Raw genomic sequence first — 20,704 nt, 5'->3', positions numbered from 1 at the left:
TAGCCCTGGCTGTCCTGGAACTCACTCTGTAGACCCGGCTGGCCTTGAACTCAGAAATCCGCCTGTCTCTGCCTCCCAAGTGCTGGGATTAAAGGCGTGTGCCACCACTGCCCGGCAACCACCAACTGCTTTTTTAAAAATGCCACGTTGTGGCCAAGTTTTTGTTGTTGGTGGTGGTGGTGGTGGTTTGGTTTGGTTTGGTTTGGTTTTTGGTTGCTTGGTTGGTTTTTGTTGTTTTGTTTTTTGTTTTTAATTCTAGCTCATCCACAGTGTGGATGCTGACCTTGAGACCCGTGGTTGTCCACTTTCACTCATTGGCCACAGCCATTGTCTGGGGCTGGAAAGTATGAGGTGGCTCATTGAACAAAAACTCTATCAGAGCAAGTGAATTCTGCCTTCACCATGCTGTCCCTTCTGACATGGTTCATAACCTTCCAAACTGCAGAAGCCTGCTATCACAGAAGCTCGCTTGCACACTGCCGACTTTCCCTCTGGTGATTTGTGATTACTGTTGACCGCAGGGATGGAGTGGGCTTCTGTCCCCCCCCCCCCCGCTCTTGGTAACTCTTAGAGGATAGTGTCCGCCCTAGTGGGTGTTCCATCCCACTGATCATCCCCTGGTTTTGCTGAGGGTTGTTATCAAGGGATTAATTAATTGGGTTCCTGGTCGGAGCAAACTTTCCAGCACCCAGGGACAGGAATTTATTTATCTCCCCAGGAGCTCAAAATTAAGAATCAGATCCTCCTGCTGTAGCCTTTCTGGGTGGTCTGTCCCCACTTCAGAAGGTCTCATAAAGCATGGATGGCAGAGGTTACCTAGAGAAGAGAATGTTCGTAATAGCCAGCTATATTTGATCTAACATAAATGATTCATTTCCCCTGGGCAGCAATTTTCAATCCGCCTCTCAATTATATATGAATCAGCAATATACCTTGCTTCACCTGATGTCCTATACAAAGACCTCTTCCTTAACCAGTGGAATTACTGCCTGCTGAGAATTGTTACCTTTTGATGTAAAACTTTGTTTCAACCACCCAGGGCTTTATACTTCCTTTAAAAGCAAACTCAAATTCTGCAGCTGTTAGTTGTTGTTCTATGTTGGTTTTTAAAAAAAAAAAAAAAAAAAAAAAAAAGACAAAACAGTGGTTACAAAGTTTCTGTATTGAGCAGACAGCGGTAGGTAATTCTCTTTCGTTCTCTTTTTCTTTTCTTTCTTTCTGAATTATAATCCTAACTTTAAAATTACCCAGTTATTTAGGTGAATAAAATCCCCCTGTTCGGCACATATCTTGGCAACTCAGAATTTAATTCACAAAAGGCTGCTGAGGATATGGGGAGTGTGGCCATAACTTACATTCCTGCTGCCACTACTCGACTCCACCAGCCCCTGGAAGGCCAGAGCAGCTGTAGTCATCACAGAGCTGACCAGAGCATGTGAAGAGTCGATTACTCCATATCAAGTGGTCACGACTCTCTGGCACACAAACAGATCTCAACAAATACCTCATTCTCCTCACTAGGAAGTGAGCAGCTGAGCCAGTGACTCTCTGACTCCTACATCCATTCAAAAGTACCTACTCTGGGACCTGTTCTTAGGAGAGAAACTGTCTTAGTTAGGGTTTACTGTTATGGACAGACACCATGACCAAGGCAACTCTTATAAAGAACAACATTTAATTGGGGCTGGCTTACAGGTTCAGAAGTTTAGTCCAATATCATCAAGGTGGGAATGTGGCAGCATCCAGGCAGGCATGGTGCAGGAGGACCTGAGAGTTCTACATCTTCATCTGAAGGCTTCTAGGAGATACTGATTTCCAGGCAGCTAGGATGAGGGTCTTAAAACCCACACCCACAGTGACACACCTACTCCAACAAGGCCATACCTTCTAATAGTGCCACTCCCTGGGCTGAGCATATACAAACCATCACAGAGCCCATGCTTATAACAGCCACAATTATTTATTGCCTCCAGGTTAGTCTCACAGAAAATGTTTGCCTTCTCTGTAGATTGAAAAATGTCACCAAAAATGTGATAATTTACTATGCACCAGTGTCTTATATGTTCAAAGTAAGCACATTGTGAAGACAAAGAGGGTGCTTTCTGACCTCAGGCGCTGGCTTTATTGGAGAGAAGCCAAGGGAAGACTAGCTGTTCGTGTGGTCATGTGCTTACAGAGACACAAGTTATCTCTCAGCTTGGAAAACCAAGATTTTTCTCCATTCACTGTTAGCCTTGTAATGTTCTCAACCTGTGGGTCATGACCCCTTTAGCGGTCACACATCAGCTACCCTGCGTATCCGATATTTACATGACGATTCATAACAGTAACAGAATTACAGTTATGAAGTAGCCACAAAAATAATTTCATGGTGGGGGTTGGCCACAACATGAGGAACTGTACTAAAGATTCACAGCATTAAAACAGTTGAGAACCACTGTTTTAATGGAGTCTGGCTCCTTTTCCACTTGACAGGTATGCATTTGCCTTTGAAGAAGAAAATACAGTGTTTAAGTTGGTAGGCATCGAAATCTTTAGGACCAACGTAAATTGAAAAGTCTTTCTACTAAACCTGTGTGAACTATTGAAGGTGAGATATTGTGAATGAGAAGATCCAGAGCTGGAGCTGGAGTTCAGGGAAAGCAGGTGGCTCTGCGATCAGTCCCCCCTAAAGTCAGAGACCAGTGGCCTGGAACGATGGCTCAGCAGCTCCCCACACTTGTTCCTCTTCCAGAGGTCCCATGTTCAGTTCCATGCACACATGGTAGGTCACAACCATCTAAAACTCTAGTTCCCTGGGATCTGATGCCCTCTTCTGGCCTCTTCACGCACCTGGTATATTTAACATACATGTAGGCGAAACACACACATACAAATAAATTTAAATATTAAACTAAATTAAAACAAGGTGTTTTTTAATCTTTTAAAGAAAGAAAGGGGTTTTATCGTTGTTCGGGGGTTTGGGGGGAGTGGTTGAGGGGTTGGGGGGGATGGTCAGTCCTCTAGAAATGAGGTAATACTGAAATGTCTGACCAGGACAGTATTATAGTCTTCCCACCAGACTGACAGTTCTGACATTTTAGCATTTCACTGGGCTGTTCACGAGCCGATTGAACACGAAATGTCAAAGTAAGGTCACCAGTAATAGTTCTTTCACAGTTCTCCAGTTCCGATGCAGTGCTGACCTCTGAACCATGTGCCAAACCACCTGGAATAGATGCACAATAGGGAATTAAGAGCCCCAGGGCCCGGGTCAGGGCAAGAGCCGGGGGCTCACACGTGCACCCAGCTTTGCTGTATTTAACTGTGTGAGCATGTATCTTTGTAGTCATTCAAGGTGCTTGATTCCTTGTGTGTGCCACAAGGTTTGGGGACCTCTTGGCAAAACCAGGGTCAGCTTCGGAGTTTAGCACCCATCAAGGGAGATGGGAGGCTGCATTTTAAGGGGATGGTGATCTCAAATTCATGATTTAAGTAATTATAGTAGTTTTATAGAGTCCCTGAAGCCAGCAGTGGCTGATGAGTCAGCCTCGCAGGGAGCTATTGAAAATCTGCAGTACCTTTGCTGTAGTTATTTTAAAGCAAAGCAACCAAAGACAACTCCAGGAGGTTAGGCGCTCATGGTAGAGTGCCCTCAAGTACTGGAACTGGTAGCCGAGACCTTCCACAGACAGACTGTGAGGGACTTGTGAGCCGTCCTGCCAGCTGGACCTCTACTTCAGCCTTGTCTGGGAAAGTCACTTGTCTGGGAAATCGTGGTAGTATATAGCATTGCATCTCAGTAAATAACACACTACAAACACGCTGCTGACAGGTCATTATCAGTGACTGAGGAGATGAGCTATTTCCTACCTCGTTCTCCTGTCCTCCTGGCTTAGTTCCCCAAGTTCAGACATCAGAAGAATGCACCTAGTGAGCCTGTCTGTCCTGAGCCTCAGATGCAGTCCTACCTAGTAAGATAGCTAGGACCAAACATGAACGTCTCTGGGTTGGCCAAATCTGAGCTGTCTGTGCATCCTTTTTCCCTGGGGTCTTTCTCAGACACTTCTGTGGTCAGAGAAGCAGGGAGGAAGTTTTCCTTCCTCTCAGTGCTAGACTAAAACAGGCCTACTATGTGTTTCCACCCCAGTCCAGTTTGGCTTGCTACAGACTACCTGACGTCCCTGTGGTGCAGAGGGAAGAAATTGAGGTAGGGATGAAGTAGATCTGGTCTTTATCCCAGCTTTGCCCTTGTATGTGGCTCTCAGAGTCAGCTGCTGTCCTGTGTGTATGTGGCTCTGAGTCCTGGCTCTGAGTCCTGGTTGTGCATGTGGCACTGCTAATCATCCCCTGTAGGTGACCTCACCACGTGCATCCTAAACTATCTCTTCCTTAGAGGAAAGGGAGTGAGGATAAGACACCCTCTCTCTCCCAGCCTCTCCACACCAGGTATAAGAAAACGGCAATATCCACTTGACCCAGAGAGGCCACCAGGAATGCTCAACTCCGTATCATGCCCTAAAAAGTGATTTTAAAGGGTTAGAAGCAAAATTTGAGTTAAAAATTTTAATATATATATATATGAATTTTATGTGAAATGAATAAAAGCAGATTTTTGCTTATAAAAACTGAAATGGATATTGTCGAAGCACCAATAAGAACAATGAAGCAGTTTGAAAACAGAGCACATGGCGGGTGACTGGCATGACCTTTTCTTAGAGCGCTCAAATGAGTCATCTTGAATGTCAACATCGTTTACTTTTTATAACCTGGATTGCCAGGCATGACAGCACGTCATTTTACCCATTGAGCCATCTCACTAACCCCCCCAAAAATGGTCATTTTTTTTTTCAAATTCAACGATACTTATCAATTAAGGTAAAGATAAAAATCTTTTTTTGACAAAGGTACCCGTTTCTGTTTACACGGATGGATGGAAACGAACTTTTTGTGAGGCAAAGCTATAGGCTTTTAAGAAACACACATCTGCAGAGTAAGATTAGTATTGTGTGTGAGACATACAGGTAAGCAAAGGATGGTAGCTCATATCTAAGGGTGGGCGTGGCTCAGAAGAGTACAGGGAATGAAGTCTTTAATTATTGCACTTTTAAAAAGTACTTAGAGACTGAAAATAATAAAGCAAAGTGAAAGTGTGTGTGTGTGTGTGTGCGTGTGTGTGTGTGTGTGTACAGTCAAGGGGATCTATGTACTTAGACTTAGGCAAAAGCACATGCATGAATGGTGAAGCATGTTTTCCTGAAACATTCCAATTCTTCTGACATTAGCAATTAGACCAAAGCCTTGCCCACATGCTACGGCACTATATGGGATGTCTTCGATGTCCAAGTCAGAATGCAGAGAGCAGGGACCATTCTACAGGATAAGAGACAGAGCTAAAAATAGTCTGACAACACACACACCTTTGATCCGGTCCCTGGCTTGTGTGTAAATCAGAGGCGGGTATAGTGAGGTATGGTTCTCTCCTCTCTTGGATTTTTCCATGTGCTGTAAATGGCTGCCATGTTCTTTGATAAGATGAATAGTAACTTTGCTCTTTATTATTTGGGAAAATGGAACAGAATTCCCCAAGCCACCCTGTCTGTCTGTGTTGTAAGTACCAAACAGTTCAGGCTCCAACCTAACCTGAAGGAGGAGTGGTTACTTCATGTGTTTTGACTAGGGGGGGGAGGATGGGGTTGCCACATCTGACAGACACCTGCAGAGGTGAGTTGAGATCAGAATAACTCCCTTAGCAAGTGTGTCAGAGGGTGCTAATGCAATTCCACTTTCAATGGCTCTGTTATCCTGGCCATGAAATAGTGAGCACACAGGCCCTCGGCATCAGATAGTTGATGCCAGTTGTGGAGTCTCCTTGGTTGACCCTTGAGATAGAGACTGAACACTCAGTTTCCCAGAAACCACCATCTGATTGGCTTTTTCTGGCTTCTTCTCCAGGGTTATTAATGCTGGGAAGAGCACACACAATGAGGACCAAGCCAGCTGCGAGATACTCACAGTGAAGAAGAAAGCCGGGACCATTACTTCCACCCCGAACAGAAACTCCAAAAGAAGATCATCCCTTCCCAACGGGGAAGGCCTGCAGTTAAAGGAGAACTCTGTAAGCACAGTTCCTGCCTTCTTTGATGTTTAAATGTGCTAGTCCCCACTTTCAGATGCTGGGACTTGTGGCTGGCAGTGGTGCATGTCTTTAATCCCAGCACTTGGGAGGTGGAGGCAAAGGCAGAGGTAGGAGGATCTCTGTGAGTTCAAGACCAGCCTGGCCTATGTAGTGAGTTCCAGGACCACTGGGGCTTTGTCCAGGTATGAATGAATGGATTTTGAACAAGCTATTCTGCAGATTCAGTGATGTAATGGGTCCATAGGGTATCACTCATGCCACGCTACAGGTGACCCGTGTTGGGTGAGCTGATGTTTGGTTTTTTGGTTCTTTGGTTTTGTTTTTGAAAAAAAAAAAAAACTTAGACACAGCACTGGCACTATAAATAGGTTTGTTTTAGGAGCTGATATATATATATATATATAACCTCTGGTGGTTTCAAAGAAGTCAATTCTTTTGGTAGAGGAAATGGCCTGAAAACCTCTTATAAAGAGTGGAAGATTCTCTAGCCATTGGATCAGAGCCCAGCTGTGCTGTGACCCTGTCTTCCCCTTCCCTGCCCATTATACTTGGCCGGTTGGAGCCTGTTCCTAATGTTCTTCCAAGTTAGTATTTGTTTTAGTTGGCTGAAGGCCCTTGCAGCCTATGGAGTGGCCTGGCAGACTGAACGACCTCCTATTGACAAGCCCCAGGGTACATCCCCTCTCTCCAGTGTCTGGAGAACAAAGCAGACATCTCCTCAAAAAGAACTGCAGACGCCCTGAGACAAGGAGTGTGTGGGGGGAAGGTCATCAACCCTGTGGATCAGCAGATTGTTCAGTCCTGGGGAGAGGTGCCCTGTGGGAAAAATCAGTACACATTAAACAAGATAGCCCAAGTGTGACGATTTGTTCTGATAATCTTTCGAACATTTTTATGTAAAATACACAAAATTGAAAAGATCTAGAGTTCCATCTTAGCCTAGAAAATAGTGTCTTATTTCATTTAGGCTCAGAGATAGAAGCATTGAGATGGTTCTAGAGTCAGGAAACACAATGACCTGGGATGATTTTTTTTTCTTTTTTTGGTGAATTTATTATTATTCTTATGCTTATTATTGTTATTATTATTTAATCTTCCTTTACAGTCTTGCTGCTACCACCTCTTCCCAGTCCACTCTGCGATCACTCCCCATCCCATACCTACTCCCCCATCTCCAAGAGGGTGTCCCTACCCCCTCACCCCATCCCACCAGACCTCCCCACTCCCTGGAGCCTCAAGTCTCTTGAGGATTAGATGCTTCTTCTCTCACTGAGACCAGACCTGGCAGTCCTCTGCTGTATATGTGTCGGGGGGCCTCATATCAGCTGGTGTATGCTGCCTGGTTGGTGGCTCAGTGTCTGAGAGATCTTGGGGTCCAGGTTAATTGAGATTGCTGGCCCTCCTACAGAGTCGCCCTCCTCCTCAACTTCTAGGGATGGGATTGCCATCCCACAGTCAGGAACTCTGATCCACAGTTGTTCCTGTCTAAGGGAACTACAGGGACAAAAATGGAAAAGAGCCTGAGGGAGAGGAGGTCCAGTGACAGACCCAGATTGGGATCCAGCTGGGGGGTAGCAGGGGGGATGCTCCAGGGCCTGACACTATTGCTAATACCGTGGTGTGCTTACAGATGGGATCCAGGCATGGCTGTCCTCTGGGAGGCCCAACAAGCAGCTGAAAGAGTCAGATACAGATATTTACACTCAACCAATAGACAGAAGCTGGGGACCCCTGTGGTTGAATTAGGGAAAGGCTGGAAGGACCTGTGGGGTTTTTTTAGCACTTTTTTTTTCAGCCAAAGGAAGCCTAGAATGAGGCCTTTCCCAAAGAACCAAAGTTAAGGCTTTACTGGAGAGGACAGGGATAATGGTTAAATGTGTGTACTCTCTGGCAAGGTGGCTACTCAGGCCGTCTAAGACTTACTAGCTCGGTAATGTTGACACACTTTCTCATTCTGTTTGGTGTGAGTTTTGTAACCGCCAAATGGCAGAAGGAAGCTGGCCGGAGGTGTGGAACCTACTGCTGCTCTAGTGGAAAGGTTTTGATCCAGTCAGTAATTAGGAATCTTTATACAGGGCTGGAAAGATAGGCCCGTGGTTAAGAACACTCACTACTCTTGCAGAAGACCCAGGTTTTACTTCCCAGCAGCTAATTTGAGGGCAGCTGACGCCTTGTTCTGGCCTTCCTGGACACTGAATTATATACATGCTCACACATATAAAATAAAAATATTTTTTCATCTTTTATACATGTTAACAATCAATCCACTCAGGGCAGCCACTCTTCTGTGTCTAAGGCTCCGTGAATTTTGTGTTCATTCACTTGTGAATGGGGCGTTAGATATTCTTTCTCCCACTCGATGAGGTTGTTTTGAGCATGGAGTTTTGGCACGACGGGGCTTAGAACCTGAGAGTCTTTGCCGAGGATAGACCACGTGGACATCTGTCCCTAGGCCAGTCGGTGGTGCCTTTTCTCTTCCTACTCCTCCTAGTAGTAGAACCTGAAGTAGGATTTCCAAAGGGACAGTGAGAGCAGTAAGTGTGCTCATGGGTGGAACCCCAAGTCACCAGTGATGGTTCCAAACTCTCGAGAGCAGGCTACTCTTAACTATTCCGAGCAGGCTATGGATAAGGGGTTTGAATCCCCCTCGGGGAGAGGAGCGGCAGGTCCTGCTCCACTCAGGGATCGTATACTGGATTTGACTGTGAGATCATCAGCTCCTCGAGAGGGAATAGAGAGTACACCAAGAGACAGGGGTTTGGGATTCAGTTACTTCTTTAATGATAATGCACAGCAAGCATTATATTATCATCAATGCTAAGGCTATTGCTACCACAAGATATCGCCGAATTTCCTATACATTGCCTCTAACAATATGCATGAGTCCATTTTGAAGGTTGGATGACTCCCTGACTTAAGAATCTACCTCGCTGGGCGGTGGTGGTACACGCCTTTAATCCCAGCACTTGGGAGGCAGAGGCAGGCGGATTTCTGAGTTCGAGGCCAGCCTGGTCTACAGAGTGAGACAGGACAGCCAGGACTACACAGAGAAACCCTGTGTGTATGTGTGTGTGAGTGAGTGTGCATGTGTATTTGATGGTACCCACAGAGGCTATAAGGGGTACATCAGATACCTTGGAGCTAGAGTTACAGGTATTTGTATGATGCAGATGCTGGAGTCTGAACTCAGGGCTTCTGATAAAGCAAGCAGAGATGCCATCTCTCCAGCCCCATGATGCTGTGTTTCTATGTGCTGATTGGCTCTTTATACATCTTCTTTAGAGGATACCTGTTTGGTTCCTTTACACGTTTTTGTTTTTTTTTTAAATTGTGTCCTCTGTTTTGCTGTTGTTCAAGCTGTTCTCTAAAAGCCTGCAAACCAGGACATAAGCCACTGAGTGCTTGCTCTGTACCAAGAATGAGAAGCAGGGGACTCACCAGGAGGCGTAGAGACAAAACACCCATGAGGCGTTTACATTTATTGAAAGAGGCAGTTAAAATGTAGAATCGGGCTGGGTGTGGTGGCACAAGCCTTTAATCCCAGCAGAGGAGGCACCATTCTCTGAGTTTGAGGCTGGCTTCATCTAGAGAACAAGTTCCAAGACAGCCAGGGCTACACAGAGAAACCATATCTTTAAAAAAAAAAAAAAAAAGGAGAGTGTTTCAGGTGCCAGATGATGAATGCTATGGAGAAAAAGGTGGAGTCAAAACCTGTCTAAGCAGGAGATGGCACAGGTCCTGCGTCCTCACGCTCCAGTGAGGAGGCCCCACTGTTTGGGACAGAGACAAGGAAAAGCTTTGTCACCAGAGTGGGATGCAGAATCAGGCAAGACCGTGAAGGTTGGGTCTTTGGGTGTGTATTCTAACTGTACAATGCACTAGCTTAAAATGCTGGATACACTGATTTTTAAAAGGTCAGTGATTTTTTTACCTCCTGCTAGAAAACATCCCTTAAAAGTCAAACTCACACATCGTCACCGTTAATGTAGAGCCTGGGTTATAGCACCGTTGGAAACTGTGGATAATGGTGATGGATTAAATGCTTCACGTAAAGCTAGGAGGAAGCATAGGGATTGTAAAGGACCTACAGCCAGCCAAAAACCATCAATCGGAGCAAACAGAGCAGACCCAGAGTGTTCCCGTGACTCTCCCCCTTTACCCGGCAGACAAATCGATCTCTGAGTCAGTGTGCTGAGCCCAGGGGTAAGATGAGCTCAGATCTTAGCCCTGCTCCCTCTGGAGCTGGAGGAGAGAGATACTAAGCAGTAATGGCGTGATGAGGCAAGTGCACTGAAGAGAAGATGCCCAGTTTGTCTGGAACTCTGACACGGTGTGGCCACTGGTGGTCTGGTGGAAGGCTTCCCAGAGAACGTGACTTTTGGCTACACTGCTTTGGCTCCCGGCAGGACAGGTGCACACCTGTCCAGGAGAAGTCTGGATTCCCGAATGAAAGACAGACAGACAGACACACACACACACACACACACACCCACACCAGTTTATTTTTGACATCCTGTTACCAGCTCAAAGACTGGGCACTCCTAAATCTTCCCCTGCTAGCAAAAGCTCCCCTTCGGTACTCCTGAGACTCCTAACCTTCCCCTGCCTCGCCAGGCCCACTTACCGAATTCTTACATGGCTCGTTGGTTTTCTCTCCTGCAGCTCTTACGTCCCATCTCCTCCCCCCACCAACCCCCCCAAACCGGTCCCTCTCCCGTTCTCCATTCTCTCCTAGTCCCCAGCCCACACAAATCTCCAGGTCCCACCGCAGTCTACCAGACCGGCCATTGGCTGTCCGGCAATTCTTTATTGCCAATCAAATCCAGCTGGGGCGGAGACCCTCAGCGGCTCGGAACGCAGCCTTCTGGAAGCCGAATTGAATTGAGACAGCATTAGAATCAGCCAATCCCTAACACCGTGTTGAACTCTAATCTTGAAAAGTGAACAGGAGGGGGCCAGGTGAAGGTGGCGCACGCCTTTATTCCCAGCCCTCAGAAGGCAGAGGCAGGCAGATTTCTGAGTTCAAGGCCAGCCTGGTCTACAGAGGGAGTTCTGGAAAAACCCTGTCTCCAAAAACAAAATCAATCAATTAATCAGTTAATTAATTAATAAATATGTAAACAAAGAGAAGTGAACAGGAGGAAGTAAAAGTTGGTTTCAGATTATATGCCTGACATGTATAGATTATGCCTATCAGACCCTGGGTTCAATCCCCAGTAAAATAATAATAATAACAATAGTAATAAAAGATAAATAAGTAGTTTCACAAGCAAATTTTAAAAAGGGAGTGTTTCTGACTAACGCAGTGGTTCTCAGCCTGTGGGTCGCATATCAGAGATCCCGCGCATGAGATATTTACATTGTGATTGATGACAGTATCAAAATTACAGTTATGAAATAGCAATGGAAGTAATTTTATGGCTGGGGGTCACCACAGCCTGAGGAACTGTATTAAAGGGTCACAGCGTTAGGAAGCCACTGTATTAAAGGAAAATGCATATATAGACAGTGTCAAAGAGAACCCGTGATGTGGGGCACGTGCACTTGGAGGGGAGCATCCACAGAATGATGGTCATGGTACCCGAGCTGTCGGAATGCGAGCCTGGGCCCTGGAAGCTGCAACAAGTTAGGCTCAGCCACGCATCCCCAGGAAGCCAATTAAAGAGACAGGGTATTAGTAAAAAGATAGGAGGAGAGGGGTTGTTCGGTATGACCACGTTAGGAAGAGGAACAAAGAGGTTCAGGGACCACTGCCCCCAGCCTCTGGCTTCAGTGCATCCTCAGGGTCCCAACCTGAAGTTTAGGTTTACACAAAGGCTGAGTATCCATCAACTCATCAGCCCTGATCAGAGTACCGTCCTATCCATCACTACCTCCACTTCAGAATCTCCGCCACGGCGGTCTGACAAGCTGTCAGAATTGTATGAAGTCTTTTCCTCAGAGACCTCGGGCTTCCCCTGTGGCAGGTGCGAGGGCTTCAGCTCTTCCTTTCTCCCCGAATGAGATTCCTGGGGAAATTCTTATTCCTTTTGGTACTTTGTCTCAATAATTGAATAGCAGAAGGGAAAAGCAGAGTGTCTCTTTAGAATATCTTCACTCCTGCCAGGATCATTATAGTAAGACAGGAACAGGGAGTGTTAGACATGACATCTATCAGATGTCATAACAAGCTGGAACTTTAACCAAATGGTTTTAGCTGTGACATGATGAATTAGGATGATAGTGGTCAGAGGATTCTGGGATACGAGCTAAGAGGCTCCCACGCAGCAGGTGAGAGATGACGGAAGCTCAGAATGAGGCAGAGATTAGAGGGAGGAGCCAGAAGAGATGATACGAGAAGGAATAGCCGAAGTGACCAGACCACTGACTGCCTGAGGTAAGCACGATTTGAGGTTGGTAGAGGCTTCCGAATCTCTGTGCTGGACAGTTGTCTCAGGAAGGGTTAGAGGGTGGACAAAGGCGGTGCCTGCACTGTCATTCTGCCTGTCCAGGTGGGCACCGTTTCTACAAAGTTAGAAAGGTTTGCAGCTCACAAGCAAGCCTAGGGATTTCAGGAGTTACAAGGTTCAAAGACTAAAGCTGAACTGTAACTATATTAGAAAAAAAGAAACAAAGAAAGAAGGAAGGTGAGAGGGAAGGTACAAGACAGAGACAAGTCCTAAGTAATCCAACAAGAAAGGTGTCTTAGTTGCTTTTCTATTGTCCTGACACACAAAGCAACTTATAAAAGGAACCAGTTCATTTGGGGCTCATAGTTCCAAAGAGTGAGTCCGTGAACATTGCAGCAGGGAGAATGGAAGCAGGCGCAGGCCAGCATGGTACTGGAAGAGCAGCTGAGAGCTCATATTAAATCACAAGCATGAAGCTTAAAGAGGCACATGTATGGGGATATTTTTCCCCAAAAGTTGGGAGGAACTAAGGTGCGAGGAGTAAGGAGAGGAAGAGGAGGAGGAAGAGGAGGAGCCAGGCAAGGGAGGGTCAGAGATGTAGGGGGACAGAGAACCACGCTGGTATCAGGAGCAGTCCTGGGTAACAACTTATATCTAGGTTAGTTAATTGGGAAACACCTCCAATTGTGTGAGCATCTTGTTATTGAGCATTACCAAACATATAAAGCCTTCGGTTAATCATTAAGCATTAGAGTCTAATTCCTACTGTGTACCACGTGTATGGTGGGATGATCTGGGCTCAGCCCAGCCTTGTGAAGACAGCGTGGAAGATTGGCAGAGCCATCTCCCACACTGGCAAATGGTGTGAACTTCTGAAACTCCAAAGCCCACCCAAAGTGACGCATCTCCAACAAGGCCACACCTCCTAATCCTTCCCAACCAGTTCTACTAGGACCAAGTATTCTAATCTATGAGCCTATGGGAGTCATTGTCATTAAAGTCAACCCAAGAAGGAGTTGTTAAGTAAAGAGAAGAAAGAGACCATTATGGCATAGGTCACATAAAGGTCAAGGAGATATAGATAGGGACATGGACATATTATAAGCCAAAAATGGAACAGCAGGACCAATAACAGCTTCATCATCTCACTGCAGATAGAATGCTGACTGACAGGAGGAACAGCAGAGACGGTTATGTGGGTCAATACTGAAAGATTACGGCATGCAGCTTAGACAGACAACACAAGACCGGCCGGTTCCACAGGAGGGGGTTTATTCAGGGTGGAGGGAGAGAGGGGGAGGAGAAGATGGGGGGGGGGAGAAGAGAAGAGAGTGAGGTCGAGGAAGCTCTGACTATTTGTACGGATGATGATGTAGCTCTTTTTCCCAAGTACAGGTGAGGTAGCCAGGTGAATTGTGGGAGTGTTATCTTGGTTGCCTTGGCAACGATGTAGCAGTCGCCTGGCGCTGAATGTGATGTCACTGAGTTCAGACTTATACTAACAAATATAAAGGCTTAACTTTTCCCTCCTGTCTTGGCCAGCAGTGAACTTAGTAAAACCTGAAGTGCCTGTTTCCAAAGAAAAAAACCTTCATGTATTATGTAATACGTACAACTTCCTTAGTGATTGACAAACACCTGAAGCCTCTTGTTTGATAACATAAAATGTACAGCAAAAAGCAAAAATTATTACAGCGGCGCTTTGTCAGGAAAGTCAGATGTGTAGCTTTACCTTTGTATCTGATGATGTCTCTTACAGTGCGTGACAACAGGATTCATAGGTAAAAATGAGATGACCTTTCTCACTGTAGATAATTACTATCTGGATTAAAACTTTAATTTGATCCCATTAATATAGTAATCTGCCAGCCAAGGAAATCAACTTAAGCCTTTTCTTTTTTTTTTTTAAATAAATCAACCTTTTGAGCCTGGTGTGGTGACAAAACAAACATTTTTAATCTGAGCACTCAGGAGGCTGAGAGGCTGGTGGATCTCTGAGAGTTCGAGATCAGCCTGGTCTATAGAGCGAGTTCTAGGACAGCCAGAGTGCAGTCAGTAGTATTGTCTCATCTTGAGCTGAATGCTGACAGTGACGTCTCAGTTTGAGAGGGAAGCCAACAGATTGACTTCCCACACACAGGTTCTATCTGCGTGTGAAGTCAAACGTCAGAAGTTGGAGAAACCATGTTGGGAAGAAATCATCAAACTTAAAAGGAGATCTATATTAAGAAGTAAAAGAAGTTTGAAAGTAATAGTTTGAAGAAAAGCAAGGGATTATCATTAACTGGGGTATGGTGTGTATAGGTTTCATTAGTCAATTAACAGTTTGGTGATATACTTCATAAGAAATAAGAATTCTCTTTAGAACAGCGGTTCTCAGCCTGTAGGTCGCAACCCCTTAGGGGCATCAAATGACCCCTTCACATGCGTTGTACCTTAGACCATTCGAAAACACAGATACTTACATTATAATTTATAACAGCAGCACAATTACACTTATGAAGTAGCAGTGAAAGTAATTGTATGGTTGGTTGGGGACCATCACAGCATGACAAACTGTGTGAAGGGTGGCAGCATTGGGAAGGTTGGGAACCGCTGCTTTAGAAAACTAAGGAAGGGAAATCTTACACATAGTCTCAGCCAGAAGGCCAAGAAGCACTGGCTATCTGCTGAAGCAGTTGTCCATCCCAAGGGAGGTGGGGCTCTGCTCATGCCTGGACCACTTGGGTACAGTCTGTGTATGAAAAGCCATAAAGCCCTCAAAGGGTCAGATGGGTAACGGATCCTCCTCTTCAGTGTGCAAACCTTAGCATCCTTGTGCCTCCAGTTGCCATTCAAGTGTGGGCTTCCGGGAAAGAAGGGGGTCTGGAAACACTAGCATCCCCACGGTTCTAAGGGTTATTCTTTAGGAAAGACACTGCAAGGATCTTTGAGGTGTTGAGAATAATGTGTAACCCCTTACCTCCTACTGGGAGCCTTTCACTTAACTAGACTGAGATTCTTCACAGAAGCAAGCAGGATCATGGGTTTTCTTTACTTTGATTTGGAAGCCTTTAAAGAGTTCTTATTTATCATAGCGATCACCATAGTGTGTAAACATTAACTTCCCAAGGGCTTCTGCATGGCAGCCCTCAAGTGCCCAATCCCAGGAATGAGATAAAAGTGAGTGATCCTACCAGGCAACCTTCCAAAGAAGGAAGAAGTTACCCTTATGGGCATCTAAAAACCTTTAAAGAAGTACGTTCCAGCCTGGGCACAGTGGTACACCTCAACACTTGGGAGACAGAAGCAGGTGGATCTTTGTGATTTTTGAGACCAACCTGGTCTACATAGCAAGTTTCAGGCTAGTCAGAGCTACATAGAGCTACACACACACACACGCGCACACGCACGCGCACGCGCACATGCACACACACACACACACACACACACACACACACACACACACGGCTCCTCGTTTGAAGTGGGGATTGTTTTGAGTTGAGAGTACCCACGAGGACATGTGCACTCTAAGGTCATTTTCTTAAGAGCGCCCTTACGGTTGTTTAATTTGGGGAGAAGCACACAGTACGTGGTTCCAGTGTTTGTTAGTTCAGTGTCTAATTACAATAACAGGAGATAGCTGCGGCATCAGGGCGAGTTCCGCAGCGGGGGTGGGGGTGGGGGTGGGAGGTGGGGGGTGGGGGCTTGGGGGTGGGGAAGCTGATTATCCTTCTCAGCAGAGGACTGGGTGGCAGTGAGGGAATCCAAGACATGCAGGAGCATAATCCAGAGAGGAGAGGAAAAGGCCCAGAACACGGGCCTGTCAGTGCTGAGATGCAGATTGCCGTTCCTCCCATAACCCTCTCTTGCAGCCACAAAACAGTCAGATAAAAGTGGCTTCCGGTCTCACTGTTCTTGCTCTTTGCTTGTAGCTTGGTTCTTGGTGCTCCTGGCAGTGTGCTCCCTGTTCTTGGTGCTCCTGGCATCGTGCTCCCTGTTCTTGGTGCTCCTGGCAGCGTGCTCCCTGCAGCGATGTGACTTAGAAAACAATAGGAATGGCCTTTAATCCACTGGTTCCTCTTTTTCCTCTTGTCCTGTGCGTGTCAAGGGAAATGTAAACTTTTCTATTTATCCTCTTAGATTCTACACACACACACAGACACACACACACACACTCACCCGTGAAGAGGTGGGACAGCCCTTAAAACTCTTTTATCTGTTACTTTCAGAGACTAAAGAACTCTGGATGTTACTGAATAGAGATGACCTGACCACCCGGTGTTGAGAGGACCGATGTCAGAGTCACTGGGAAGGTACCAGGTCTGAGCTGAGACAGGTGGAGTGGCTAAGAACTCATGTCAGACTGTGCTCCTTAGCAATCGCCCTACCTACATGGCGAGTCAAACAGCTGCGGGGAGCTATGTAGTTCATAAATGGAAGCTTCTCCCTCAGTATTTCATGACAACAAAACACCCTCCTTGCTGAGATATAAAAATCTAAATTATTTTCCCCAATGATGGAAAAATATCTAAATAACCTTCAAAAAGTTGCTTTTTTTTTCTTTCTAAAAAAAAAAAAAAAAGTAAACATGGCAAGGCTGTAACTGACAGTGGCGACATGTGGGCCCGAGGTGGGCTTGCCCGGTTACTCCACTGCCTTCACGCTGGCTTGCTCCTCACCAGTGTTAACTGGGAGGGTCTGCTGAGAAGCTACAGGCTGACAACCCCATGGATGGAGTAAGTGGCTTCAGGAACCACTGTGGATTCCGAGTTCTCGCATTGGCTTTGATGTTTTGAAAACTGGCTGGATGCATTACAGAAACCAAACCGTGCAGAGTGGACATGTAGGAGCATGTTGTTTCCATGTTCCCAGTGGGGCACGGCGCTGAGGAGGGGGAAAGCCAGCTGCCCTCCAGACTCACGGTGAGCTGTTTCAGAAAGCAACTGTGGAGTCTCATTCAGAGTGGGAATGCAGATCTCCCCATGAGGGACACTTCTTCCCTGCTGTAGATATGGCCCCATCCCAGGTTCTATAAATACTTGAATCAGTTACAAGGCAGGAAAAAAACAAATAACAAATGTGCACAATCCAAAGAGATGCCACTTTCCTTTAGGACAACTATTGCCAGATAATTTGTCGCTGAACCATCTGTTAAAAATAGTATTTTTTGCAGCACTTGAGAGGCAGAAGCAGGCGGACCTCTGAGTTTGAAGCCAGTCTGGTCTACAGCCAGGACTACACAGAGAAACCCTCTCTTGAGGGGAAAAAAAAAGAACATATTCTCAATGTGCCTATTCATTTATTGATTTATAATCATACTACCATATATCTATAGAACAGAATTATTTTCCAATAATAAAAATTAATAATTTTTTATTGTTAATGGCAGTATTTTAAAATAATAACAATCAACTATTATGTTCTATGAGTTATATGCTGGGCACAGTTCTGAGTGGATTTTTTTACAGTGACCGAAGTCTTGTGAAGAGCAAAGATTTCCTGTTATTAGTAGCTAATGTGTCAAGACCCAACTGAGTCAGTTACAGCAGCAAGAACAGGTCGGGTCTGTATTCCTGCCGTCTGCTGGAGTGTTTCAGTTCTCCTCAGCAATGTGTGCTTGTGACCAGATGTGGTTAGATTGTCTTTACTGAGAACAATGCCATTGTTGACAAGTTCTTAACTGCTTGTGTTTTCTGTCAACCGTTTCCTGTAGAAAAACTTTAACTCTGAGGGATAATTTAGTTTAAATTTTGCTAGTACCATCAACCACACTGGTCGACTGAGGACACAGGAGCCTGGTAATGAATACCATTGTACAGAAGTTAATCAAGAGCATTTTGTGTGTGCCCCGGGAGTATCTGACTTCCAACCACACGAGGGCGCCAGTGTCGGTGTCTGGGAAGTAAGAGTGCTTTGAGGTCTCCATTTTTACTTGATACTATGAAAGGATTCTTGAGTGTTTGTTGTCTATGCTGACTGGTTGCTCTGACTTCCCCTGTGTGCTGCCCGAGGAGAGCATCCTGGGGGAGAGTCAGTTTGAGTTCTATAACTCTGAGTGAGTGAGAAGGCCCAGCCTGCCTTTCTTTAAGCTGTATAAACAAAGCTCTCCTTGGGTTTTTGTGTGCTTCCTGCCTTACAAGTCAGTATTTCTGTGGGCAGCACAGGAAGTGTTTGCTGATATATATCTGAGCCCTTCCTTTCTTTGTCAGCACCCCCTGGAGGTGGGCACCTCGTTGCTTCCCCGTGGTTTGCACTGGTTTTCTGTGTGTGTGTCTGGGGGTTCACCAGCATGCCGCCACACATGATGAGGGCACACGGGGTAGCCTCCACTGTGCCCTGACCCAGTCAGAGTTTGCAGTCTGTCTGAAATGACTCCAGCTTCCTGTTCGGTAGATAATTTCGTTTAGAGTTTTAGTTTTGCTAGAAGAACCAAGAAAATATTTTTTTTTTTCAAATTTTCTGGGATTTTTTTTGAGACAAGGTTTCTCGGTGTAGCCCTGTCTGTCCTGAACTCACTCTATAAATCATGCTGGCCTAGAACTTTCCAAGTGCTGGGATTAATGGCATGGACCCAAATGCTGAGGAATAATCAAAATTGTTATGTTAGTTTCTCACAATTTTGAGAGAAGAGGTTACATCTTTGGGCATGCTTTAGAGAAAGCCTAAAAGTGAACTATGAATTTTAAAGGCTCCCACTTGTCAACTTCTGGAATCTTCTATTGTCAGGCTATGGTTGTGTTCCTTCAGTTTTGTTTGTGTGGTGTTGAGAGCTGAGCCCTAGGCCACCTCATCCATACTCGGCAAGTGTTTACCATTGAGCCAAACCCCAGCCTTTTCCTCACAAAGTAGGAATGGTTATATATGTATGTAAATTACGCATAAGATTGACTGTTGTTGTCAAATGAAGTAATTTAGTATGTAACTTAAATTGTTTATTTTTAAAATATTTTACTCTATTTAAATGCTTTTTAATTTTTTTATGTACCCTAAGTGTTTTGTTGGTTTGTTTGTGTTTTGTTTTGTTTCATTTTGTTTTTGTTTTTTTACCAAATTCCACAGTTTCATATGTCAGGAAGGGGCTTCCTTCTGTTTTTCTTGGTAAAGTGGGACTGACTTCTGCTTATCTTGAACAAAAACAGGCTAGGCATGTGTTAAAATATAGCGTTAAAAGTGTCTCTTGGGGCTAGAGAGCAGACTCAGCAGTTAAGGGCACTGACTGCTCTTCCAGAGGTCCTGAGTTCAATTCCCAGCAACCACATGGTGGGTCACAACCATCTGTAATGGGATCTGATGCCCTCTTCTGGTGTGTCTGAAGACAGTGATAGTGTACTCACATAAAATAAACCAGTAAATCTTTTTTTTTTTTTAAAGACAGTCTCTCAAGAGCATGCCCCTGTACATTGGGTACATTGGGAGGCTCTGGTTTCTCAGGTGTAGAACTTCTATTCTGGTATCATCTCCATCATCTCCACCCTCTACCAGGAGAGTCACTGCAATGACCATCAGTGGCACATCCAGACAAATAGCTTATACCTTTAATCCTAGCACTTGGGAGACAAAGGCAGGAAGACCTCTGTGAATTCAAGGCCAGCCTGCTCTGTATGTGAGTTCTAGGATAGCTAGAGCTACGTAGTAAGAACCTGACACACACACACACACATACACACACACACACACACACACACACACACACATATACACAGACAGAGGAAACAAGGAAGACAGAAATTCCCCAAGATTATACAGATGTAGATAGGACTTATTTTGTTTTATCTCATTTTGAAGTTCTGACTTGAAATGGCATAAATATTTTACCCAATTTTTATTTATTTTTATAGCAGTGTTGGGGGTTGAACCGGGGACTTCATGAATTCTAGGCAAGCTACACACAGCCACTTTGTAAACTACTGAGGCATGTTAGAATGCTCACACCACTGATCACTGGGCTGTTAGGAGTGGGGAGACATGACACCTCATTGGTTGGCTGTAGAATTAGAATCTGGTGCACGGAGCCCAGGCCGAGCTGAGGCCAAGCTGAAGAGGCAGGTGCCCCTCCTTCTCGTGACATGGACAGCGCCTTCGCTTATGAGCAGGCGTGGACAGCAGGGACAGGGGACACTGCACGGAGCTCAGCAGGTGGAGATACACAGCTGCCTGTCCACCTGCAGTGTACTGGTTTAGAAGCGGGGTACAGGGCCACCAGCAGGATGATACA

The 20,704-nt window shown here is 45.5% G+C and overlaps 1 protein-coding gene across 1 annotated transcript in view; it reads left to right on the top strand.

Annotated features, from left to right (window-relative positions):
• Ppm1h (protein phosphatase, Mg2+/Mn2+ dependent 1H) overlaps nucleotides 1-20,704 on the top strand; it is a 268,305-nt gene that overhangs the window by 101,732 nt on the left and 145,869 nt on the right. The window contains exon 2 of the mRNA XM_028786548.1: nucleotides 5,935-6,097. Coding sequence (XP_028642381.1) covers nucleotides 5,935-6,097 — 163 coding nt within the window. The remainder of the gene's footprint in view (nucleotides 1-5,934; nucleotides 6,098-20,704) is intronic.

The sequence above is a fragment of the Grammomys surdaster genome, unplaced genomic scaffold (genome assembly GCF_004785775.1).
Source record: "Grammomys surdaster isolate TR1022 unplaced genomic scaffold, NIH_TR_1.0 125548, whole genome shotgun sequence".
Taxonomy (NCBI): Eukaryota; Metazoa; Chordata; class Mammalia; order Rodentia; family Muridae; genus Grammomys; species Grammomys surdaster.
This window is presented reverse-complemented; position numbering and strand designations above follow the sequence as displayed.